This window comes from Melozone crissalis, unplaced genomic scaffold (genome assembly GCF_028551555.1).
Source record: "Melozone crissalis strain CALT ecotype California unplaced genomic scaffold, PUWL_Pcris_2 ptg000013l_1, whole genome shotgun sequence".
Lineage (NCBI taxonomy): Eukaryota > Metazoa > Chordata > Aves > Passeriformes > Passerellidae > Melozone > Melozone crissalis.
In genome coordinates this window covers 50,817,024-50,839,127 of record NW_026535791.1, presented here as the reverse complement: position 1 = coordinate 50,839,127, position 22,104 = coordinate 50,817,024, and the positions used below count along the sequence as shown (strand labels likewise).

Sequence of the window (22,104 nt, the reverse complement as noted above, 5' to 3'; positions counted from 1 at the left end):
TACTGCTAATCATACAGCAAATATGACAGGTCTATTTCTGCAACTGCATTACTCAGAATTCAAAATGGGGACGGAAACTTCTAGCAGGTTATACACTTTGTTTTGTAGGGGTTTTTGTTGTCATTGGCTTTTTTTAAAAACTTCTTTTGTGACAGAGATGCCAAACTTCAGGACAAGCTTATGTTCCTTTTCAAGGTTTGTCTCTCAGCTAGGCTTCTAGCTGAAACAAGACAAACAGCAGGTCACAAACACTGCATTTTTCACATGAATTCATTAAAAAGGAAGAAGCCAGCAGCAAGGAAGGTGTGGAAGGATAGAAGGAAGACGTAAGTAAGAAAATCAGAATAAGTCTTGGAAAGTGACAAGTGTTTTATGCTTAGTCAGCAGTATTCATTGACTTGATGCAGAATTTTCTAAAGGTTGGCCTAGTAACTATCAAATCAAAGAGCACTGCTCCAAAAACTTACTTTGTTCTCTCTCCAGTAAAAAAGTCAAAAACTAAAGACAACTTTGAAGGTCAGTCTACCTACACAAACATGTGGAAAGGAAAACTGAAGAAAGGACACTGAAAACAAAAGCTCTGAAAATGTCATTCCTTTTCTGGCACCTGCTCCAGACAGGAATATACATGAAGGCACGAACTGACAAACAGGAGAAAAATTCCTTACTTAACATTGCCCAGGGCTAAAGGCAGCCATCAGAAAGTCAATTCACTCCATGTTTAGAAAACACATCTCTTGCATCCGTTCCAAGGCAATTCAAGTATTTGAAAAATGACTGAGTCCTGCTCTGGATTTTTCACTAAGCAGCATTTTTTTGCTATATACTTTATTCACTGTTCCCATGTAATTCTTATCACTAGAAACAAATTAAAATCATGAAGCACGCTATTATTTACCCTCAGCCTTCCCGCAGGCTAAAATCCAGGAGCTGGGAATAAGAACATCTTGTTTTCTTCAAAGTACAGAAGTATAAGATGCTAATTCCAACGCAAAAAAAGAAAGCCAAATGTAAGGAAGGATACATTTTCATATTATAAAGCTATACTAAATAGAAAAAAAAACCATGAGAAAAGATGATGAAAGTCTGAATATGAATGAGTAGGTGATCTTGAAGTTTCTTGACATACGACACTTGCTTATCACACTCTGTAGTGACAGGTGTTTTCATAAATAAACTCAAAACACACACTGATATATTGAGTTAATGCTATGACTTTTGCATATGCATTTATTCACAGACCTACAGTGCTTAAAACACTCGTTATAACATGTTTTTCTTCTTCCATCAAGTGATGTCCACAGGCAGTCTTGAAAACTGACTGATCTTGGCATGAAGAGGACTGTTTTTTTAGGATCCATTCTTCTCCCTCTGGGTTGACATCATCTGAACTCCCATTCTAAATGAGAGTCCTGGTACCCAATTAAAGCAGCTATAAAGAGGACACTGATGAAGCATGACTTTAGGTATTTCCTTCTTCTGAAATGCCTTTTCAAAATGTTGGCTGCGAGTGTAATTCAATTGTTGCTCTAAACCAAGAGACAAGTGCATTCTCTGGCCAAACAGGATTGGTGTACAGAAACACGAATTTAACTTTCAGCTTAGCTTTATTTAGGAGGAAATTTTCATTACATCAACCTAATTTAAGAAGTTTCCTAAAGGAAGAAAAAAATGAGGCAAGGTTTTAAAAAATATTCAAGATGCTTCCACTATGGCTAAGCAATAGAAAGTAAAAAAAAAAAAACAAACCAAAACCAAGAAAACACCCAAAATTTAGAATTGTTTAAATATGATTTGGTGCAACGAAGATTTACTTCAGTGTAACGTACAGAATTTACTCTTTGAAAGATCTGTAGAAAGAAAACAAAGACTTGTGCTTCTCATATTGAATTATAAATGCTATTCAATTTACTTCAAAAAATTGCTTCTAAGTTGCTTCAACTGTTCATTTTTCATATTCACTGGCAGAAAAAACAGGTAGATTTCTTTTTAACATAGAAATATCTTAGAAATACACTATCTTCAACTTATAATGTCACATACCTTGAAAAACAAAACAAACATTTGCTACACAAAAAGTCAATAAATATTTTTGAAAATCATTAATGTAAAAAAAATCTCCTGAATGTTTAATTTGAAATAGTGATTACAGCACCTACAGCTTACTGTGTTTTTGTTAATGCCATGCGACAATCTAAGAAAATAAACCACAGTTTTCGTATATCAATGTAATATCTGTTAAAAATTACTGATCTCAACTTATCTATTGTTAGTTTACAAATAAAAATGTAGATAATTGTAAATTAGGGTAAGCAAAGCATGCAAATCTATAGATTCTATATCTGAATTCCTAGATTAGCATTAAAACCAATCACCGCAACAAATACCTCAACAGTATGCCTTGTGTGCAGAAAGGAAGCGATACTGAACATTCAATGCCACAACTGTAAGGTTTTCGGAGAAGCACCTGTGGCAGTTTCAGCAGTTTCTATATGGAATGCTCCCCCTTTCTAGGATTACTTGAAAAAATCAAGTCAATTCGAATTACGTAGCTGTAAAACATTGACATGTGTAGTTTTTACAGTTTCAGAATCTTCTGTTTGATTTAAACGGGCAATGGTGCATAAACAGGAAACTTATATCATAAGGGATCACATATTTGCAGGCAACATTAAGATTAAAAGTACATTAACATACATAAAGTGCTGTAGCACATTATTCAATATGTAAGCCATTATCATGTGACCACCTTAACAACAAGATACTAAGCCTTTTATGCCTTTAAAAGCATTATAACTTTCATCCTGAAACCAATTTTTCAGTTCTCCACTGAAATTTATATAGAATGGATTAAAGTTACCGGTCAACTCATGGCTTCAATTACTTTAAATTTAGTAGGCTGTATCTCAAAAGAATTAGTAGCTATTCCTATATACAAAAATTAGCAGATACAAGGATTAAAACAAAACAAAAGAAGAAAGAGAAAAAAAGATCAGAACACTAAAACGCCCACAGTGAGAAAAATTGTTTCCTATATAAACAGTAGTATACTAGTGTAAAATTTCTAAAGCAAAATTATTTTAAAATACTAAACTTTAAGTGTTTTAACCCTTTGGTGTCCAAATACAGAAGTTATAAAATTGTTTCAAACTTTTTTTTTTCCAAATACCAAGAGAAAAATAATCTTAACTAAACAGATGTGTGTCACTGCTGGAGCAGCTATACAAATTCATGCTAGAATTACACACTGGGCATCTACAAAAGCACAAGTTGGTGCCAAGTTTTTATTTCACAACAAAGCATCTGGCAGCTGAAATTATTTTACACTTTAAAAACCAGTGCTAGAGTTCCTGTGAACATCATCCAAAATCATAACAAGAGGAATATACTGAACAGAAGGACTCTGCTTTGTGAAGCCACTTTCTCCACAGGAAAATCAAAGTTCACTATGAATTATGCAGCTATAATTAGCTCCTACATAACTTCAACTCCTGACTGAGCAAGCATTGGCAGAAGTAAGAATTCATTAACCATGGTAGGCAATGTTGCAGTTTCCACAAACATCACCATCAGGATTTTTTGTTGTATCTGTATTCCCATTTATATGCTTTGCTAAAGACCTCAAACAGTGCACTTCACTTTCAGTACCTTTTGTACAAAATATTCACATTTCCAAGTAATCCTTCTCATGATCAATATAGGCTTGACTTGGCCTACTTCTAGCAACAATATTTTTAAATTCATATTTCATTATTTAAGAAGTGATCCTAATAACAATTCACAAAGGGAAGACAGGAAAGACTATGGTAATTCTTGAAACAATAGTCTGATTGCAATACAGCATAACAGAAAAGACCTTTCCTACTAAAATGAAAGTATTTCCTAGATCACTAGCGAAATTTAATTCCAAATAGTAACAGTACTGCAGCCACTTAAAGAGAATGTAAGAATTACTTAGCCAACCTTATGACAATGAGAACTATCAGTGCTGTTAACTTCATGTTTCTAGAAACAGAGCAAGAATTGCAAATTAAGTTGCGAACAATGAAGAAAGTGTAATGGAAAACTACTGAGAAGGGGCTCAGAGCAAACTCTAAATTGAAAAGATAAAACAACCTTACAATACAGATATCCACCAAGATGACTCTAGTAGCAAATAAAATGACATTATTTCCCCTCAACATAGCAAATGAAACCCAAAGGTAGCTTAGAGAAATGAAGGAAGCAAGCTTCTCTCTAAAGTGCCGAACTTCAAAGAAAGTTTAAGCTGTTCAGTACAAACAGCATGGACAGTACGAGTTTGGAAATAAAAATGAAGAGGTAAATAAATGTCAAGGTACTTTTGTACCAAAAGCAGAGCAAAAATCAAGAATGAAAGGAAGATGGCTTCATTATTTTCCCATAATAAGGACACTATCAAGCTACACAGTCTTGTTAGTTTTTTTTTGGTGTGAAAAATAACTTGGTGTGTTTACTCAAACAGACATAAAATCTTCTGGATTAAGGAACTGCTGAAGTGCACAAAACCAGTTTAAATGAGCTTCACGAAAAAAAAAATTCAAACTTAGATTTTTCTTCCTTTATAAGAAAATGTATCCATCGTATATAAGCCAAATCAAGCAAAACAGAATGAAGCTGAAGAGTAATAGTTTCCTTAGGTTATGATTACCAAAGCTCTTCCATGGTTTGTTAAGCCTCCATGCCATGAGATATATCTGGTAATCAGTAGTACATGACACATAAGAAAACTTTTCTGACCAACCTGAACATGTTCTGGGCAACACCACATCTACCTCCTGGGTTTTTTTGTCCAGAGGCTACTAAGTACTAGTTGGTCTATGAACAACTTTATTGAAAAGACAGAAACCAGATCAGCAAACAAAACCCAAATCAACACAGCAGGCTAGAGCAGATGTTGCAATAAACAATCCTCTCATCATGTATCCAGTCAAAAACTATTGCCAGATCAAGCATAGCACCCCTACAAATCACCACCAGTGACATCTGGGCTAACATTAGAACTAGTAAGATTACTATATTTGGGATATAACTGTTTCCTTCACTTATTTAACTCTGGCAAAGCTCCACTTGGTAACACTTTGGTTTCTCCACTTGACTTAATGTACCTGGGTTTCTGTAGCCAGAATAGCAACAGAATAGCTTATCTTGCAGGAAAAAGAAATCTATCTTAAGGGAAACTGCACACATTAATGTGATCATTAGCACAGTACCTTACATGAAGGCAGATCAATCCCAACAAAAAACCCCAAACATTCCTGTCAGAAAACTGAGCCATCTGCATACAAAAGTCTTGGCAACACTTCCATACTCTTTACCCAGCTCTCTTGGACTGAAGAAAAGTCAAGAAACCAGCGCTATAAGGCTTCTCACTAATGAATAAGCTAAACTATCAAGCTCACATGTATCTAGTGAATTTTCTCTCTGTGTTTCAGAAAGGTCATAAGTATCATTGCTTTAATGATGGATTTTACTTTATTCATAAAAAGCACAGCCTGTCATATTCTGTGCTGTTTTCCAGCTGATGCCAGTAATCACTGTTGTTATTCCACCCTCACTAAGAATAATCTGCATTCAAACTGAACAAGAATTCAGTGGTACGAGTTTGTCTCAGCTTCCTGCAATTATTAAGAATGTCAGTAACTCAGAAAACTACATTTTTCCAGACTGGTTTACCCTAAGACTGAGCGTCTCTCATTTTTATCAGTCACCCATGCATATACATTCTGCTTTGGTATTTCCAAATCTTTTCTTCAGACTAAATCCAAATTACTGCCCCACTTCATAATCACAAGCTCCTGCAAACCACCTCAAGTACTGCTACAACCATAGCAACCAAACAGGAAACCAAACATGGAAGAAATTACCAATCTTTACTTGCAGTTCCTTAAAGGAGAATTAGTGTTTCACAACTGAAATGTACATGCCACTTTGAATTTGCCTTCCCATAACAATTTACATAAAATGGGAAAAGCAGAATAAATTAAAACATGTGTATCCTCTACACTGAAAAATGGTCTCTACAAGAATACTACAGTGATGGCCCTTAAAATGCTTGTTACATACAATTAAACAAGAATTGCCATATATTCTTCATTAATTATACAGCAACGTTTAATAATGCAACAACAGCAATTAATGCAGCAGTTTAACTAGTATCTGGAGGCAATCAGGTTTATAAAAAGAATGTGTATGAAGTGGTCTGAGTTTGGAAAGTACCAAACAGATTATACAAGCACTAATATACTAATTAACAGATAAGAACCTCTCAGTTGAAAAAGCACCTAAATCCAAATGATCAGTAAGATCCTGAAGCATTACTCTCAAGATGAGGTTAATTTAATGACTGTAAGAAAGCAGAATGTTGCTTCTTCTACACTGAATCTATGCTGTAATATAGCTTCCGAAGTAAAGAGGTGACATCGTTCTGGCCCTTCACAAGTACGTTACCACCAGAAATGGACTGCAGTTCAATATTAAAAGCTTGATAGTTAAGTTAGCTAGGCAAGAAAAACAAGCTCACAGTAAAAACCTGCAAATAGCTCCTAGGATCTTAAGAAATCAAGAAGCTATCCATTAACTAAGACAGGAGATTTCTGAACCCTGAGACCCTTCAAGAAAAGAGGCCATGTAAGCTTTCCCTCCAGACTGAAAGGAACTGAGGGTTGGCATCAGAAAAGAATGGCTGACTTCTGCACTGTCATGAAACCAACACGTCACTGTCTCTTCACTAGAGGTGACTGATTTTCAGGAAGTCAAGAAATCTCAAAAGTACAAATGAGAAGAATAAAAGCTGAGATATCACAAGAGTGCTCACGTGGAACAGAAATACAAGAATTTCACAAAGGACTAATCCAGCAGCACTAAAAATTCACAGCAGACAGATTTCTGTTATGGAAGATGGATAGCAGTTGTGAAGAAGAAAAATGATATTAATATTGCCTTTTTTTGCAGTTTGTGACACACAAGTTTGACAAGAAGAAAGTAAATCCCTGTCAAAGAATGAGAATAAAGGTCTTGCTGAAAAACCTAGTATCAGTGATAGGACATTTCTGGCAGTAAATTTACACACACACAGATGAATGCCAGACAGCTTTAACAAGAAAGTGGCTGAAGTGTCTGCCTAAACTAGATCAACATCACAGTATGAATCTGTCATCTGGTGGAAACAGATGTACTGGTTTATTTATCTCAGCATGTCACCACTTCTACTCAAACCTTGAGACCAGAGTATATTAAACTAGAAGGGAAACTATCTCTTTAGGGTCTCATAACATGCTATCATGGCATACAACCCAAATTTACCCAAACCTGAAGATTTCTGGCAGGCAAATAAAAAGCTTTTCTATAATACTGTTCAAATATCATGATCAGTAAAACCTTTAAGCAAGCAAGAATTTGTGTCCAATTGGATGGGTACATACCGAGCAATAGTCCATTCCACAAGTTACAGCTCTCTCTATCCCAGGATAATACAGTGTTTGAAACTTCTCTCTTAGTTCTAAATCAAGACACTAAGGAATACACAATTGCTTAAATGACAGCTGCAGAAGAATTTTTATTCAGAGATAAGTGGACACAATGCACAAGTGCACCACATGTAAGTGGACATGAAGCAAGTCAGGATAATCAATAATTGAATCTGCTTCTTTTTGATTCAAGAGTGTCCTGTGTTTACAGCTGAATTTTGTATTTTTATATATGCTGTGATACAATCTGTATAACTACATTAAAACACAGCATTTACATAAGAGTGCAAAAGAGCAAAACAAAACATGGCACCAAGAAGGCTTTTCCTCTACGAACAGCTGCGGACACTTGTCTGTCACCATGATAAATAATACACAATTAACCATACATAAATTGCATCAATATGCCTTTTAGTGAAAATCCAGCAGTAATTATGGATACTTTAAAAGGTACTATCCACATTAAAAAGTCAGTTACACAGCAAACCTTTTCACTCATATGAGGACATTGTGACCACCTGCTTCCCCCTCTTCAAGGGTCCATGAATACCATAGTTAGTGGAGCAACCATTTTTATGGCTGTAGGACATACTGTGCACAGAATATGCTTCAGCTAAAATGAGAAGGTAAATACCACAAAAAAAATCAAAATATTTTCACTAGGGTACAATTATTATTTTTTAATATTATTAAAAATTTACACAGGAATAGAGACCCAAATTCTCTCTCATCAATTAGGAAAACAATGCAACAAGATTAATGAGATTTATACTGCAACATCCTGTCTTTCTCTGCAAAAGCAATACACTAGCAAGCCTGAAATATAGTAAACTAGAAAAATTAAATGGAGGCTATTTTATTAAAACTAAAATTCTTACTTTTATCCTTGACTATAATCAATATTCTTTGTCTTCCAATACAACCAAAGGAGGATATAAAGTAGAAATGTGGCAAACACTGATAATAAGATTTCTCTAGTCCAAGTTACTTCATTTGAACAGCAATAATCACTAATTAACAAAAAAGACATTTCTTGCAATATTACATTAGTGGTTACTAGTGTTTCTGTAATAATGAAATCTTAGCATTCCTGTTCTACTTGCCATAAAAAACTAGGGATGATGGCATTTTGGACATATAAATATCGTGTAAAGGTGCTTGACTATTTGGAATCCCAAGAGGTATTCCATTCATCCTTATGAAACTGGACTTCAATACTGTTAACTACACTAAGAAATAAAGAAAAAACTGTATTAGAGGATCTAATCCCAGTAAAAATAGAAAGTACTTATTCATCATCAGTACAGATCAGCAGTTTAATTCTAGTTAGTGCTTAGTTCTGTATTTCATAAAGTTCTTGCCTTGGTTTTATCAATCAATTATCAGTCAATTATCATTTCAGTTAATATATACAAATTAAAACTCAAATATACGGCTAAAATCCCTCTCCTTTTCTTCTAACTGGAGTAATAAAATAAAGGAGTCAGAACTTCCAAAGCATTTACATTTTCATGTTCTTACAAAAATGAGGAAATCTACATAACCATTAATCAGGGCCAGCTTTCAAAACCAGATGACCCAAAATTAATCAGTGTCAAAAGCATATACATGGATTTGACCTAATTTAACATACTGAACCTGGAAACTAAGGAAAAAAAAATCCTCACCCCTATCAGTCAATAGCTAACTCCCTCAGGTGACAGGGCCAAGTCCTTATTCTCTAAATGATTGAACTTGGGTTGCTCCACAAGCCTTTTGCATTTGCATCCCTGATTTTACCATTCCCATGACAGGACCTGATGTTTAATTACCTATCTGAAACATATATGGAATTCAAAGTTAGGAAACTGAGAATTCACGTTATTTTCCTGTTCATTAAAACTGCTATAAACCTACACTGCTTCTGCTGCAAATAACTTTGGCCAAAGACAGGTATCACCCATTTCACATTGTTTATGTAGTTCCACAACTTTTCTTTTGGTTGGCTACTTTGTTAAAACCACAAGATTACATACTAATTGATGATGATAATTGAGGTTTGCTCAATTCCACAGTAAATTTAATTCCAAGTTTATCTTAAAAATATCCAAAAGTGAGTGAAAAACGGGAAATTATACATTCAAGACTGATTTATTGTGCTTGTCAATAACTAAGACAGCTTATTTTGTTTTTCTATAAAGAAATCTCTTCATACAAAGCAATTAGTTCAGTACTATTAACCTAAAGGTAATATATTCCCTGAATACTCTATGACACAGCTAAAAGAGTTAAATTTTATGGTAGATTTATCAAGGCAGCATTACAAAAACAGTAAGATGGAAACCAAAGGGTAAAACAAGAAATTAACTACATGATTCTTAATTCACTTACAACTTCAAAGTTTCATAGTGCAGGTTAAAATACAGTAACTAGTTACCATTTAAGATAATAAAGCTAGTTCTAATTAAAACATATTGCTAAAGTATTGATATTATTTATAAGCCATAGAGCTTATACTCAACATTTCTAGGTGAAAACTGCATCCATTTTGTCCATGCTGTAAGTTGCAAAAGTTTGTGAGCTTTTCTGAATGTTTTTGCAGTACATAAACCTTTAAAGAAAAAAGTTAACAGGGCAAATACACAATACACTAACAAACAGTAATAAACTAATGGTGACGTGTGTGAATTGCTGTTTTGCACATAATGCTGCTTTTGCATTGTTTTCTATATTTATTCATCAGTGCAAAGTGTAGATTTCTTGTAAAAAATAACTACGTGCTGAATAAACTGTATAGTTTGGGGTCATCTGACAGAAGCACAATAAATATATTACTATATCAGATGTATGTGCAACACTACTGTAGCACAATGGTATCATTTAATTAAAATTAACTTTATTACTAGACATGCAAAATATCTTAGGCTTCATTACAGTTGGACATGTCTAGCTGTCATTATTATTTGGATCATGTGTCTGCTGTTTTGACTTTTCTTTCTGAAATTAGTATCTATGTTTACCAATCTAAGTTAGTCAGTTACACACACAACAATCAACAACAAGAAAAAATACCTCACTTACTCTATTTGCGCACCATGAGCCACAAGGGCACTTATGGAATCCATACTACCAGACCGTGCTGCTTTATGAATAGGAGTTTCACCAACATAATCCTGTAAAGACAAACTACATTTTGTCAAGCATAATCTTTCTAAAAATTAAAATACTATTATTACATTACTTTAATTAAGATAGCAGATATATAAAAGCAGCATTTATTATTAGCTAGCAAATACATCAGGTACTTCATCATTACTTTAAAGTCTGCAGTTGGCTCTCAAGTACATTAGACTTTTAGCAAAAGTAACATAAAAAGACATTTAACTCACAAGATAAGCCTTATCCAATAGCTCAACAATCAGCAGACACAGATTCAGAAAACTGGTCAACCCTCCCAACATCCACCACCGCAACACGTTATTCTAACACCTTCATTTCCTGGCACTCCTTTCCCAATACACTGGGCTGCACAAGCCCTCTTGAGCTCGGGAGCAGCAAGGCTGAGTCTGTGGGACTGTGCTGCTTTCAGATCTTGCTGGCACACTGACTCAGTCCTTGAGGCTGGCACCATCAGTACTCGGCAGGAGAGGAGCCCACACGCAGAGCTTACTGCAATAGAGGTATGCCCAGTGTTCACAGGACAGGCCAGATCTCCCCCAACACATACACATTGATTCACATCCTACAGATTTGTCTTTGATCTTCTGTCAATTTATACTCCATTAGTATTAACCAGCACATCCAATAATTTAATTCTTTTGCATAATGCGCAGACATACTGGGGGTAGAGTATTGCTTTTCAGGCAACTCCCCCCCATTAACTGTCTTACAGGTAACAGGGAGGATCTACAACAATTTTACAAATCCAAGCAAGCAGCAAGTAAATTCATGCATCATGATCTACAGCTGCAGAGAAGTTCAGTACTTGCAATTAACCATCAGTATTAAGAACCACGAGAAGAATCTGTAATGAAACATTGCCTTGGAATAGCAAGTAAATGTTTGTACTGGTCTGGTAATGTGATTCATCCTCAGCACTTCCACAGTGTAGCAAGGGGTTTTTGGTTTTTTTTTTTGTTTGTTTGTTTTCTCCCCCCTTCTCTTTGTCTCCAAACTTTTGACAGACTTCACTAGTCTGTTACAGGTATTAAACATGCTCTAACTGTATTGTGCCTCAGTTTAGCTTCCCTGTTCCTTTTATAAAAATATCAACATTAGCTATTAAATTAACACAGCACCTTTACTGATTCACCAGTGTTTACACACAAGTGTTCATGCCTAACTCCACAGTACTGGCAGACTTTAGCTCTACTTGAAATTTGAACATATGCAAAATATGATCATACTACCTAGAAGCTACTAAGTGTCTAAAATTATCTGCCAAGCTTTTGAGAAATTTAATCCTATCTTTTAGGCCATGTAAGTATAACTTGAAAATGAATTTTGGATTATAAGGTATGTATTCTCAATTTTCTACTTGACAATTTTATTTTATGATGAAATATCTTTACAACAAGTTACAAATTCATGGAGGGTAAACCAGCTTACCAGTGCTTAAGACATATATTCAGCCAAACAGTGAACTACTTGGCACGCCCAGCAGGGAACAACAATGGCACCAAAGTTTACTTTCTTATAAAATAAGGAAAACTGTTGAGGCTGACAAAGTTTGGACACAGGAAAGAGCAGCAATGCCTTAGAGATTAGAAAAAGGCTATAAAGCCCTTCTTTCAAGTGGATGTCTGCAGCTGATGGATAGAAGACTGCTTTCCAATGAAGTTTATGCAAATTTTTCCTATTTGTAACTTCCCCTGAAGTAACAGGAAGAGAAAGAAATTTAAGAGAGGACACAATTTTTAAACTACCATACATTGAAATTTATTTGAGGCTAATTTATCCAGAAAAAACTTCCTTGGGTAATAAATTTTCCAGTCATAAAAGCTGTCTTCAATTCATCATTCTGTTACTGTGTCCTCCCCTCCTCCCTTTTGTTAAAATGGCCAAAATATAGAAAGTAAGTGATTTGCCTCTTTTGGTCAGCATTAATATCTGCAAGCCCAAGTTTAAGTTACAAGAGATTCACTCAATTTGCAGGTTAGGGTTAGTTAGCCATGCATATGGCAGAGATAAAATCTCCCCTGGCCCTAAAAACCTGGCACACTGCCCACAGTAAGATCTAGAGAACTGAATTCCATCCTTGCTGTGGGGACACACAAAAAGGATGAGAGAAGACCTTTGCAAAAGGACTCCCCAGCATTGCATTAGAAGAATGAGCTAAGCTTATAGCAGCTACCACCTCCATCACCAAACAGAAAAGATTAGTATTTCAGAAGGGAATATATGTCTTGAGAAGGGCTGTTTTTAATCACTGGCCCAGAAAACCATGTGTCTGAAGTTAAGGAATTCAAATAATACTTAAAAAACAACAGAATACACACACTTAGGTTTTTATAGCATTCCTTTTAATTACAGTACCCAAATTTCAGTTGTCATTACTACTATGTGGCTTTGAAATTTTCATAAGGGGCCAAATATATTTGCACTGAAACACTTTCCTAGCTCTCCTCAGAAATTCTCTCTAGATTATAAGTTTGACTAAATGGAAAAGAAATACACATGGGAAAATATATACATCCCACTGAAAGATGGCTTTTATATCTTTCAATGCATAGAGAAGAAAACAAAAGTACTCTGTATGAGTCTCAAAACAATTGTTTGGATTCAACAACTGGAATGGATGTGACCTAACAGGAAAACAAAGTAACATTTTTTCCCAAGAAGTTTCTGAGAGCAGTTCAGGGTATAGCCTTTCAGCACATTCTCATGTGTAAAATACTTCCTCCCTATCTCTTTTATCTTGCAGAAGTTCTTTTATTTTGAGAAGCTCTATTAATTCCTCATTGCCCCTGATAACACCTCATAATCCTTTAAACTGGTCACACTCCCCATCTGTGCTTGAGTCTGAAACAAGCCCTTTTGTAATAATATTCCAGGAAGAGAAGCATCAATGACTTGTGCTGGCCTTTCACAACTAGAGCAGAACTCATTGCTCTGTTGCAACACTGCACAAACAGCCCAAACATGTCTCATAATCTAGAGGATGCATTCTAAATAAATGAGTAGAAACTCAAACTAAGTTTCATTAATTTAGCATTCAAGATAATACATTTGATTGGTTCTGTGGTTACTAAATATTTTGTGCACAGTGCTCTTGAAGAAATGACAAAAAGAATTCATGAACCATCACACACATGTAGTTTTTGCAACCCATTGCTGAATGCCTTCCTCCTTTCCCTTGGAAAGAATAGCTACCCTCTCACACAGACAATGGCAGTCTTCTTTAGCTTGGGGTCATGACTAGATTACCTTTGACTTTTATTTCATTTTACTGAATAAACATCCAGCTTCCTTCCTTATTATCTTTTATTTTATGTGGCTGAAGAGTCTTGCTTTTTTTGGCTTTAATCAGTAAATCTATCTCAGCTTGACTAATCAGTTTCCAGTTCCTCACTATGCTCTTAACCTCAAAAGACACTTCCTCTCCTGATGAAATACTTTTCTCAAACTCTCTTCCCAGGCCTCTTTCATGTATGGGTATTTTTTTCAATTCAGTCTAAAGCCATATTTTACTCCATTTTTATCTCCTTCTGTCTTTTTGGGACTTGAATTCTGTTGGCTTGAGGATGGTCCAGTTGAATTCAGAGCACATTTCCTATTTTGTTCTCCAAATTCCAAGTCCCTGGACATGATGCAATTGATTTCACTCACTGGTAGCTTTACAATCCTTGCATTTATCAAAAAACAAAACAAAACAAAAAAAAACCCAAACAACAAAAAACCCAAAACAATCAAACCAACCAAAACCAAACAACACAGAAATAATCAAAAAACCCCAAAACCAAAACAACCTTCCCAACGAAAAGCAACTTACTTGCAGGAATTTATTTTTAAAGTAAAAAGCTCCCACACACATTTACACTGAAAGCTTTCAACTATGAATACTCTTTTGGATGGGACAGAGTTAATGTTCTTCATAGTACCTGGTAAGATGTTTTGGGTTTGTGAGCAGCTAAGTGTTTTTAGTACACCAATGTTCCAGCTGGGAGTAGGCTGGGATGTGCCCCAGCTGGGACCACTGACCCAAAGGACCAGAGGATTATCCCATGCCATGTGACACCATGCTCAGCAAGTACAACTGGGGCTGCCATTGCTCCAGCACTGGCTGGCATCACTGAGGTAGTGGTCAGCAACAAAGCTTTTTGTGCTGTGCTGTGAGGTTTTAAAAAATGTTTTATCATTTGATTTTCTTGGATTCCTTTTTCTTTGTTTCCTTTTTTTACCAGTTAACCTGCCTTTATTTCAACCCATGAGCTCTCACACCTCCCTGCTGATCCTCCCCCTCACCTCACCAGGTGGGGGAACAAGGAAGCAGCTGTGTGGTGCTTAGATATCGACTGGGGATAAACCTCAACACTGTGCAAGCACTTCTAAAATATTTCTAGTAGTGATACCTAACTAAGACACAGAAGCCCTTACCTGAAAAGAAATCCAAACTAACTCCATTCCTTAACTGAACTCAATGAATTTCAATCATCTTTCAGATGATCACATTTCCACATTTCCAAACATTAGTCATTTCTTAGAGCCTGTATCCTATCCTTTCTGAAGCTAGGAAACAGCAACTAGAGAACACTGAGTACCTTTCCTCCTTTGCTAAGAAGGCTTTTGTGCGCAAGTGAGAATTTATGGAATCTTTTTATCTGGATTTAGACCCTAATTGTTGGTTAAAATAAAAACTGTAATATACCCAAAGAATGTTTTCTTCCTCCCCACCAAGGATATCAGCCTATTTGCAGTTCTTGCTCCTATAGGTAGTCTAACCCTCCTAAAACTATCTGCCACCACTGCCATGTGATGTTAACTGACTGCATGAATAGTAAGCTGCATCCCCTGGTAAGGGTGCAGTATTTCTTTTCCCTTCCCTTTATGACAGGCCACACAACACTTTTTTTGGCCAATCAACAAAGGTAACATACAAAAGAAATGTTTAATAGGCTGAGGCTAGAGGGAAAATATACTTAAATAAAGTTAATGTTTTTTTAAATCAGAAGTACTTATTATCTGATGTATCTAACATATACAACAGCCCAGAACCAATCTGTGTTGTGACAATGATAAATCAGAAAAAAATCCTCAGGAAAACTAGCAGGATAATTGCTTTGCACTGTTACAGTGAACTAGAGCAGGCAGGCAGCCAAATGCAGGTCCTGAGTCACACTACTAACAACTATTAGCAGGCACAGCCCACTGAGGGGAAAAAAAAAAAAAGAAAAATCAGAAACAGTAGGACATTGTCTTGAATACACTGATGGGTAGAAACAGACCATTGCTTGGCACTTGAGCTTTCCTGTGTATTTTTATGTGGTGATCCTGGGGGTAAGGAGCTGCCCATTGATGAGAGACAGATGTGATTCTAGCCAGCACATACAGTTACATAAGAGGGCTGGGCATCACAGGATATACTCACATAATTTATTTGGGGAGCAAAGTGAAGTTGGGACAAGCAGTTTTCAGCATTTGTCCTTCATTGCTGCTGCCTGAGAAGTGTCCTGGGCAACTCTCACCAGCAACAAGATAAAACATGTTTAAGTTTTCCTAAACTTCAGGGCAGGCAGCATGAGCTACAATACAATACCTCAGGGCAGATATGAAAGCATGCATGCAAACTCTACTGAGTACCGGAGGTTTACGGTAAAACTGAGAGACTCGAGTGGATTCCTTTTCAGAAGCTATCCTTTTCTTTTTCCAGAAGTGAAGGGTTAGTCTGTAGCCAATGACCAGAAGTCAGTTTGGAAGGAAAAGTTTACTAGTTTAAATATCAAGCATTCCCAGATCTTTCTCAGCATGTGTTTTGTATCCAGTGTCCATGGAACACTTGTCCTCACACAAGCATTAGCCAGTGACTATGTCTGTTTGGAGTACAGCATCAGTCAGCGAGCTGGAAGGAATAAACAAAATACACATCAGGAAATAGTGCTCCAAAAGCTCAAAAGTGTGGGTGGAAGCCCTAGATGATCACCTAAAAGTGCTTGCAAATTAAATAAGGAACAGAGATCATTTAAGGAGTTCAAACCAAACAAGAATAATAGAATTTGACTGCAATTCAATAAACAGCTGAGGAAACTGGGGATAGCAAAGCATGCACTGTGCTTTACAAAGTCATGTATGAAACATTCCAACTATCCGTGGGATGAGCTTTCTGCTTTAGTTATCACCAAGGCACACTGCCTAGCTTTCAGTGCTTGTGCATGAGAAAACAGTGTGACTGACCAGTTGTACCCTACAAACTTCAGAGACTTTTTTGTTTCTCCTACCATTTAATTAACCAGAGGTATCTTATATTGTCATTAAACTGAGTCTGAAATACCTCTGGTCATACGTTCAATTAGTATCTTGTGGGTGCAAAAAAAGTTACTACACTGAAGTAACTTGAGCCTACCATTAATGACACACAAGGCACCCACCTCTGTTGTGTCCATGGTCTGTCACTGCCTCAGACTGACCCCATAAGTCTGTAAGATGCTATCATCACTATCTGACAATGTGGAAGACCATTTGCTCTGGCAACAAGCCAGCAACATACAGACTTCTGAGTCACTGTCCTGCCTCAGTAACTTCTTTAAGCTGGAATGAGTCTCCTGACCATTTTTAACTGCATATTATACTGCCTTCTGCTTTCTTTTACAGTCATCTGCATGTTGCCCTCAGCCCATGGAGAGATCTCTCCACACTCTTCTCCTCTTCTTCTGGGAGCTAGCTGCTACTTTTCTTCTTTGCTACAACCTCACTCGCTACATGTGATTTTTTTCCCCCTCATGTTCCAGGACATCAAGCTTGTTCTTCAACTCCATTTCAACCTCACTGGTCAGTTCTTCTCTTTATCCTCATAGCTGGAAACTTTCATTCTTCTCATTCATTCACTTTCATTCATTCTTCTCTTCTCATTTAGCAGTTATTTGTATATGTTTATTCTGTGCATGCCACGTTTCCTCTCTAATCACCATTTCTTTACATTCTTACCTGGTCTCCAGATGCATTTACAGTTCTTGTATTTTCTCTTCTGAAGATTCTACCACTATGCAGCAATAACTTTTTGCATAAGTTATTTTTGTCAGGTATCAAGGAGAAGATGCCATCTATAGCCTCTGCATCCAGTCACCTTCATTGTTTCTACAATTCTCCTGATGTCTCACAGCTGTTCTCAATGCACCAGACTTCTTTTCTGAAAACTCAACACAAACTTCCCCATTTCTTATTTTTGCACAGCTTTAAAAAAAAAAAGAACCAAACTCTAGAAATGCAAATGTTTTAGTTCTTCAGCAGACTTAGCTTAACTCTACTGCATATAAAACATAGTCTGGCCTTTAAATATTTTAAGAAAAGTATGATGCAAGATTTAACAGGCCAGACATTTTATGGATGCTGTGCTATACCACAGCTTTTAACAACAGCATATGCTGTAGTATTAATTACTCTCAGAATATTATTAAAAATACTTTTGATTACCATTAAAAAGGATGTTATGGATGACTAGCATACATAACAGATTCATTCAGTGCTTCAAACATTTTCTTAAAAAACATGATGATAGTTTTTAGGTATTGATTCTGTTACTGTACCAGAGAGTACAACACTCCTTTGCAGGAATTTTGCTATATTAATGCACTCCCGGCTACCAAATAAATTACATACTCACCTAAACTAATGACAGTTATAGTAAAAAAATGGGCAAAAGAAACTTTAAAAATCACCTATTCATTCTTTGTTAGTCAAGTACATGTTTCTGATCTATTTTCAGAAAGCTACTAGAAAAGCTTAAGAAATAATCTAAAAGAAAAACAACATAAAACCAGATGCACCTTAAAATAAATCAAGGCAGCTCTTACTAGTTAGATGTACCATAAATCATGAAGCACCACAAAGGTCTCATGGTTCTGTAGGTAATAGTCAATTTTTCTATTATTAGCATATTTATAAAGTATGATGCTCCTCACTAGTCTTTTTCTTGCCCCTACAGCAGCACTACAATATCAGAGTATTTGCTAATGCTGCCAATACAAGGCAACATTACCACTTTGTTCAACAAGCAGCAAGATGTCAACTCCTAAAACAAATATCCTCCAAATCCCTAGAGGCTTAAAGGACATTTATTAGTCCTACCTCTACCTCAATGTAAAATATCTCTAACTGATAATTAAGTCACTTGACTTCAGCTGATGTCAAAAATGAAGCATCTGTATGTTAATGTAAGGCTCATACATGACATAAAAAGGGATCAAGACCCTCCTTGCAGAACTATAAGCACACATGAAATACGCATTAATCCGTACCTGTTTGTTTATGTTGGCCCCCACTTGAATCAACCAATTCAGGCACTGTGGATGTCCTCCAAAAGCAGCAATGTGGGCTGGTGTTTGAGCAAAACGTGTCGTACTGGCATTTACAGAAGCTCCAGCTCTTACTAACTGCATTAGGCACTCCAGCTTTAAAGACATGAGGGAAAACAAAACCAAAAATGTTACACAGATGTGCTATGACAATTGGCATGTGGTAATAAATACATAAAACTCAGAAGAGCTAGACTTACTAGTAAGACTACATGAATGAAAAATAAGATAGAATATGGAATTTAGGACTTGCTCCCTTCTCCTTCACTCCTTCCCCATTTGGTCATAGACCACACCTAAGAAGTACTTAATTCTCACCTCCAAAACAGTTTCATCTTTAATTTCAGAAAAGAGAAAAAGAGGACATAAACCCTTCAATCCTAATTACAAAAGATATTCAGTTCCCTTTTGTTAAGAAGGTGGAAAGGGAAGAAAGAAAAGGAGGAGGAAAAAAAGGGGAGAGTTCTGATCCAGCAAACATGATGCCAACCAGACATTATTAGATAACATTTGCCAAAACAAAAGTGTTGTTAGGAGATACATAGATGCTGGACTCGTACTCCCAGCAGAGTTTATATAAAGCTAGATCAGAAAAACAAAAGATTTTTCATTTCTTTACTGTATTCCTGGAATGACAGAAGATTAGTCAAGAAAAATAATACTTAAGAATATAAACAATGTGTTAAATCTATAAAAGGAATCAATTCCACCCTTTTCTTGTTATTTCAGATAAGAAACTGTTTAAAACAAAACAGGCTGCTTGTTTGTGACACCACAAAGACAAGAAAAGCTTTTTTCCTTTTAAAAAATTGCAGTAATGGTCAAGTTATATTCTGCCTTTTCTCCTAACATACTAACCAGAAGTGTCAGATAACCAGATACTATTTTTAAAGGCTCATAACTTCTCATTTGTAGAAACTAGGCAAACCACAGCTACGATGACCTCAACTTTCAAAAATAGTCAAAACAACACTCCTTTCCTGTCACACAGTAACATTGTATTGTTGATAGGAAAAGAAACTCACGACGCGGGAATAAACAGTTTAGTCTAGGCATCCATTTACTGTGGGTAGAAAACAAACACCACTGCACACAAATGCAGCAGCAAAACAAAGACCCTTACACCAGCTCAGGCATTGGTTCATATAAAACAAATCTGTGGTTGTCTCAGTGTATCACAATAAAGAAAACATCAGCCACACCACAGCTGTGGAATAGCCTGTCCATAAAGGAGCAATTAAAAATCATCTGAATGTGGGCTGGCAGCTTGACTCAGAAAGAAGCATCAACATCAGGATTATAACATTCTTCTCTGTTGCTGTGTGTCAGCCTTTCTTTCTCCCTCTCTTAACCTGCAAAATCCTGATCTTGCTGAATTACACATGAGATAAAAGTACCAAACACTGTAATGAAGTATTTTACATTAGTTTTGCAAATACATTGCCAGCTTCATTTGTTTTCTTCCCTCACACAATTCAAACAAAACACATGGGAACCCTATCCCTCTGGACATACAGAAGTCATTTTTTGGACTGTAATGGGGTTAAGGCTGGACACAGTTGTACCAGGAACTCACTAACTGCATGAAGAAAGGGTGAGGATAACTGAAACACTGCATATTAATGAATCTAGCTCCATAAACATCAACATTGCCAAAGAGAAAGTACCTTTTCAAAAGAAAATGAGCACTTTTGTTGGGGAAAAAACCCAACGTATCCAATAACTTAAAGAAATTTATAACTCCAACACTAGACTACTGAACTACATTTTGTGTTTACCAATATTAGACTTTTCATGACATTCACGTGTTAGCACTCATAATACTATTGTCAATCCTTAGTAGGTATTAATTAAATTGTAACACTTCAATTATTAATAAGTCATGTGATGGGAAACACCCCTCCAGCTACACCAAGAGGTTCATCTGTGGTAACTGAAGGCAAAAATAAATTTCAGCCTGTTTTTAAAACAATAGACTTTATTAATAGAGTTCATTTGAAAACACTTCCAGACAAGCATTACAACTTCAGGAAAGAATAGTATTTCCTGCACAGGCACCAGGCTGAAAGAATTCCTTAATTAGACAGGCATTCCAGCCCATCGACTGAAAGGGAACAAACACAAACTGATTCACCAGCACTACCCTGCACTGCCTGGATCTAAGAGGGCCACACACCATGATTATCCATACAACTTCACTTTTAAACATTGTTTTTCCTTTTTTTTTTTTTTAATACTCTGACTTTAGAGTCATAGAGCTTTAACTGTGAATACATTTCACCCCATTAAAAGCTTGAGTATGGATCTGCTGTATCATGGCTGTCAGAAAAACCTGCTTCTTCCAACGTTATGGAAGAATGACATTAATTCCATCCATGAACAAAAAAAGTCATCATGACAAAAAACAATACCTCACTTGATCATTTCTGCTCGAGATCAGGACACACAAGTCCACTTTCACTAAATGACCTAAATTGAATACAGTAGATATTTTCCAACCTAAAGCAGAGGTTAAACTGATTTAGTGAAGAAAGACAGGCCTCCATACAGGCCACAACACTGGAAAATACCAAGCAGGAGACAGGCATTTTTATCTCTACCACTTTTGTTCCAAAAGAAACAGAACATATTTACTACTATTTTACTTCCCATAATGTGAACAGTCAGATGACAAAAAACAAAAGTGGGCAAGGAGCACAAGCAAAGAGATGTGGTCAGAGAAAATAAAAATTCAATTGCAACTGATTAAAAAGAAAATTAAGGTTAGTCCAAAACAATGAACTAAAATTAATATCAAAATCAATTTTTTAATGCAAGCCCTGTATTTCCTACCTCACTGGTAGCTTTTTAAAACTATTAACATTTTTACATTCTGACCCATCTTCTCAGAAAGCTGTGGAATACCAGTGTAATTTAGGGCACCATATAATTAACTCCAATTAAAATATAGAAACTCTAATGGGAATTAATTCATATCTCAAGAGACAAGCACTTGTCTGCAGTCAGGGAATGTCCTGAAATGCAAACTCCACCACAGGTACTCCACACAGCAAGTAAATTTGCACTTGCTGCTCTCTCTAAAAGGAGCTCCATACTGTCATTAAATGCCCAGATATTACAGCTAGAAACAC

General features: G+C 36.1%; 1 protein-coding gene across 1 annotated transcript in view; it reads right to left on the bottom strand.

Moving 5' to 3' along the window:
- ANKRD10 (ankyrin repeat domain 10) overlaps nucleotides 1–22,104 on the bottom strand; it is a 37,360-nt gene that overhangs the window by 12,144 nt on the left and 3,112 nt on the right. Inside the window, exons 2-3 of the mRNA XM_054272109.1 lie at nucleotides 18,917–19,069; nucleotides 10,548–10,639 (exon numbers count right to left, since the gene is read on the bottom strand). Coding sequence (XP_054128084.1) covers nucleotides 10,548–10,639; nucleotides 18,917–19,069 — 245 coding nt within the window. The remainder of the gene's footprint in view (nucleotides 1–10,547; nucleotides 10,640–18,916; nucleotides 19,070–22,104) is intronic.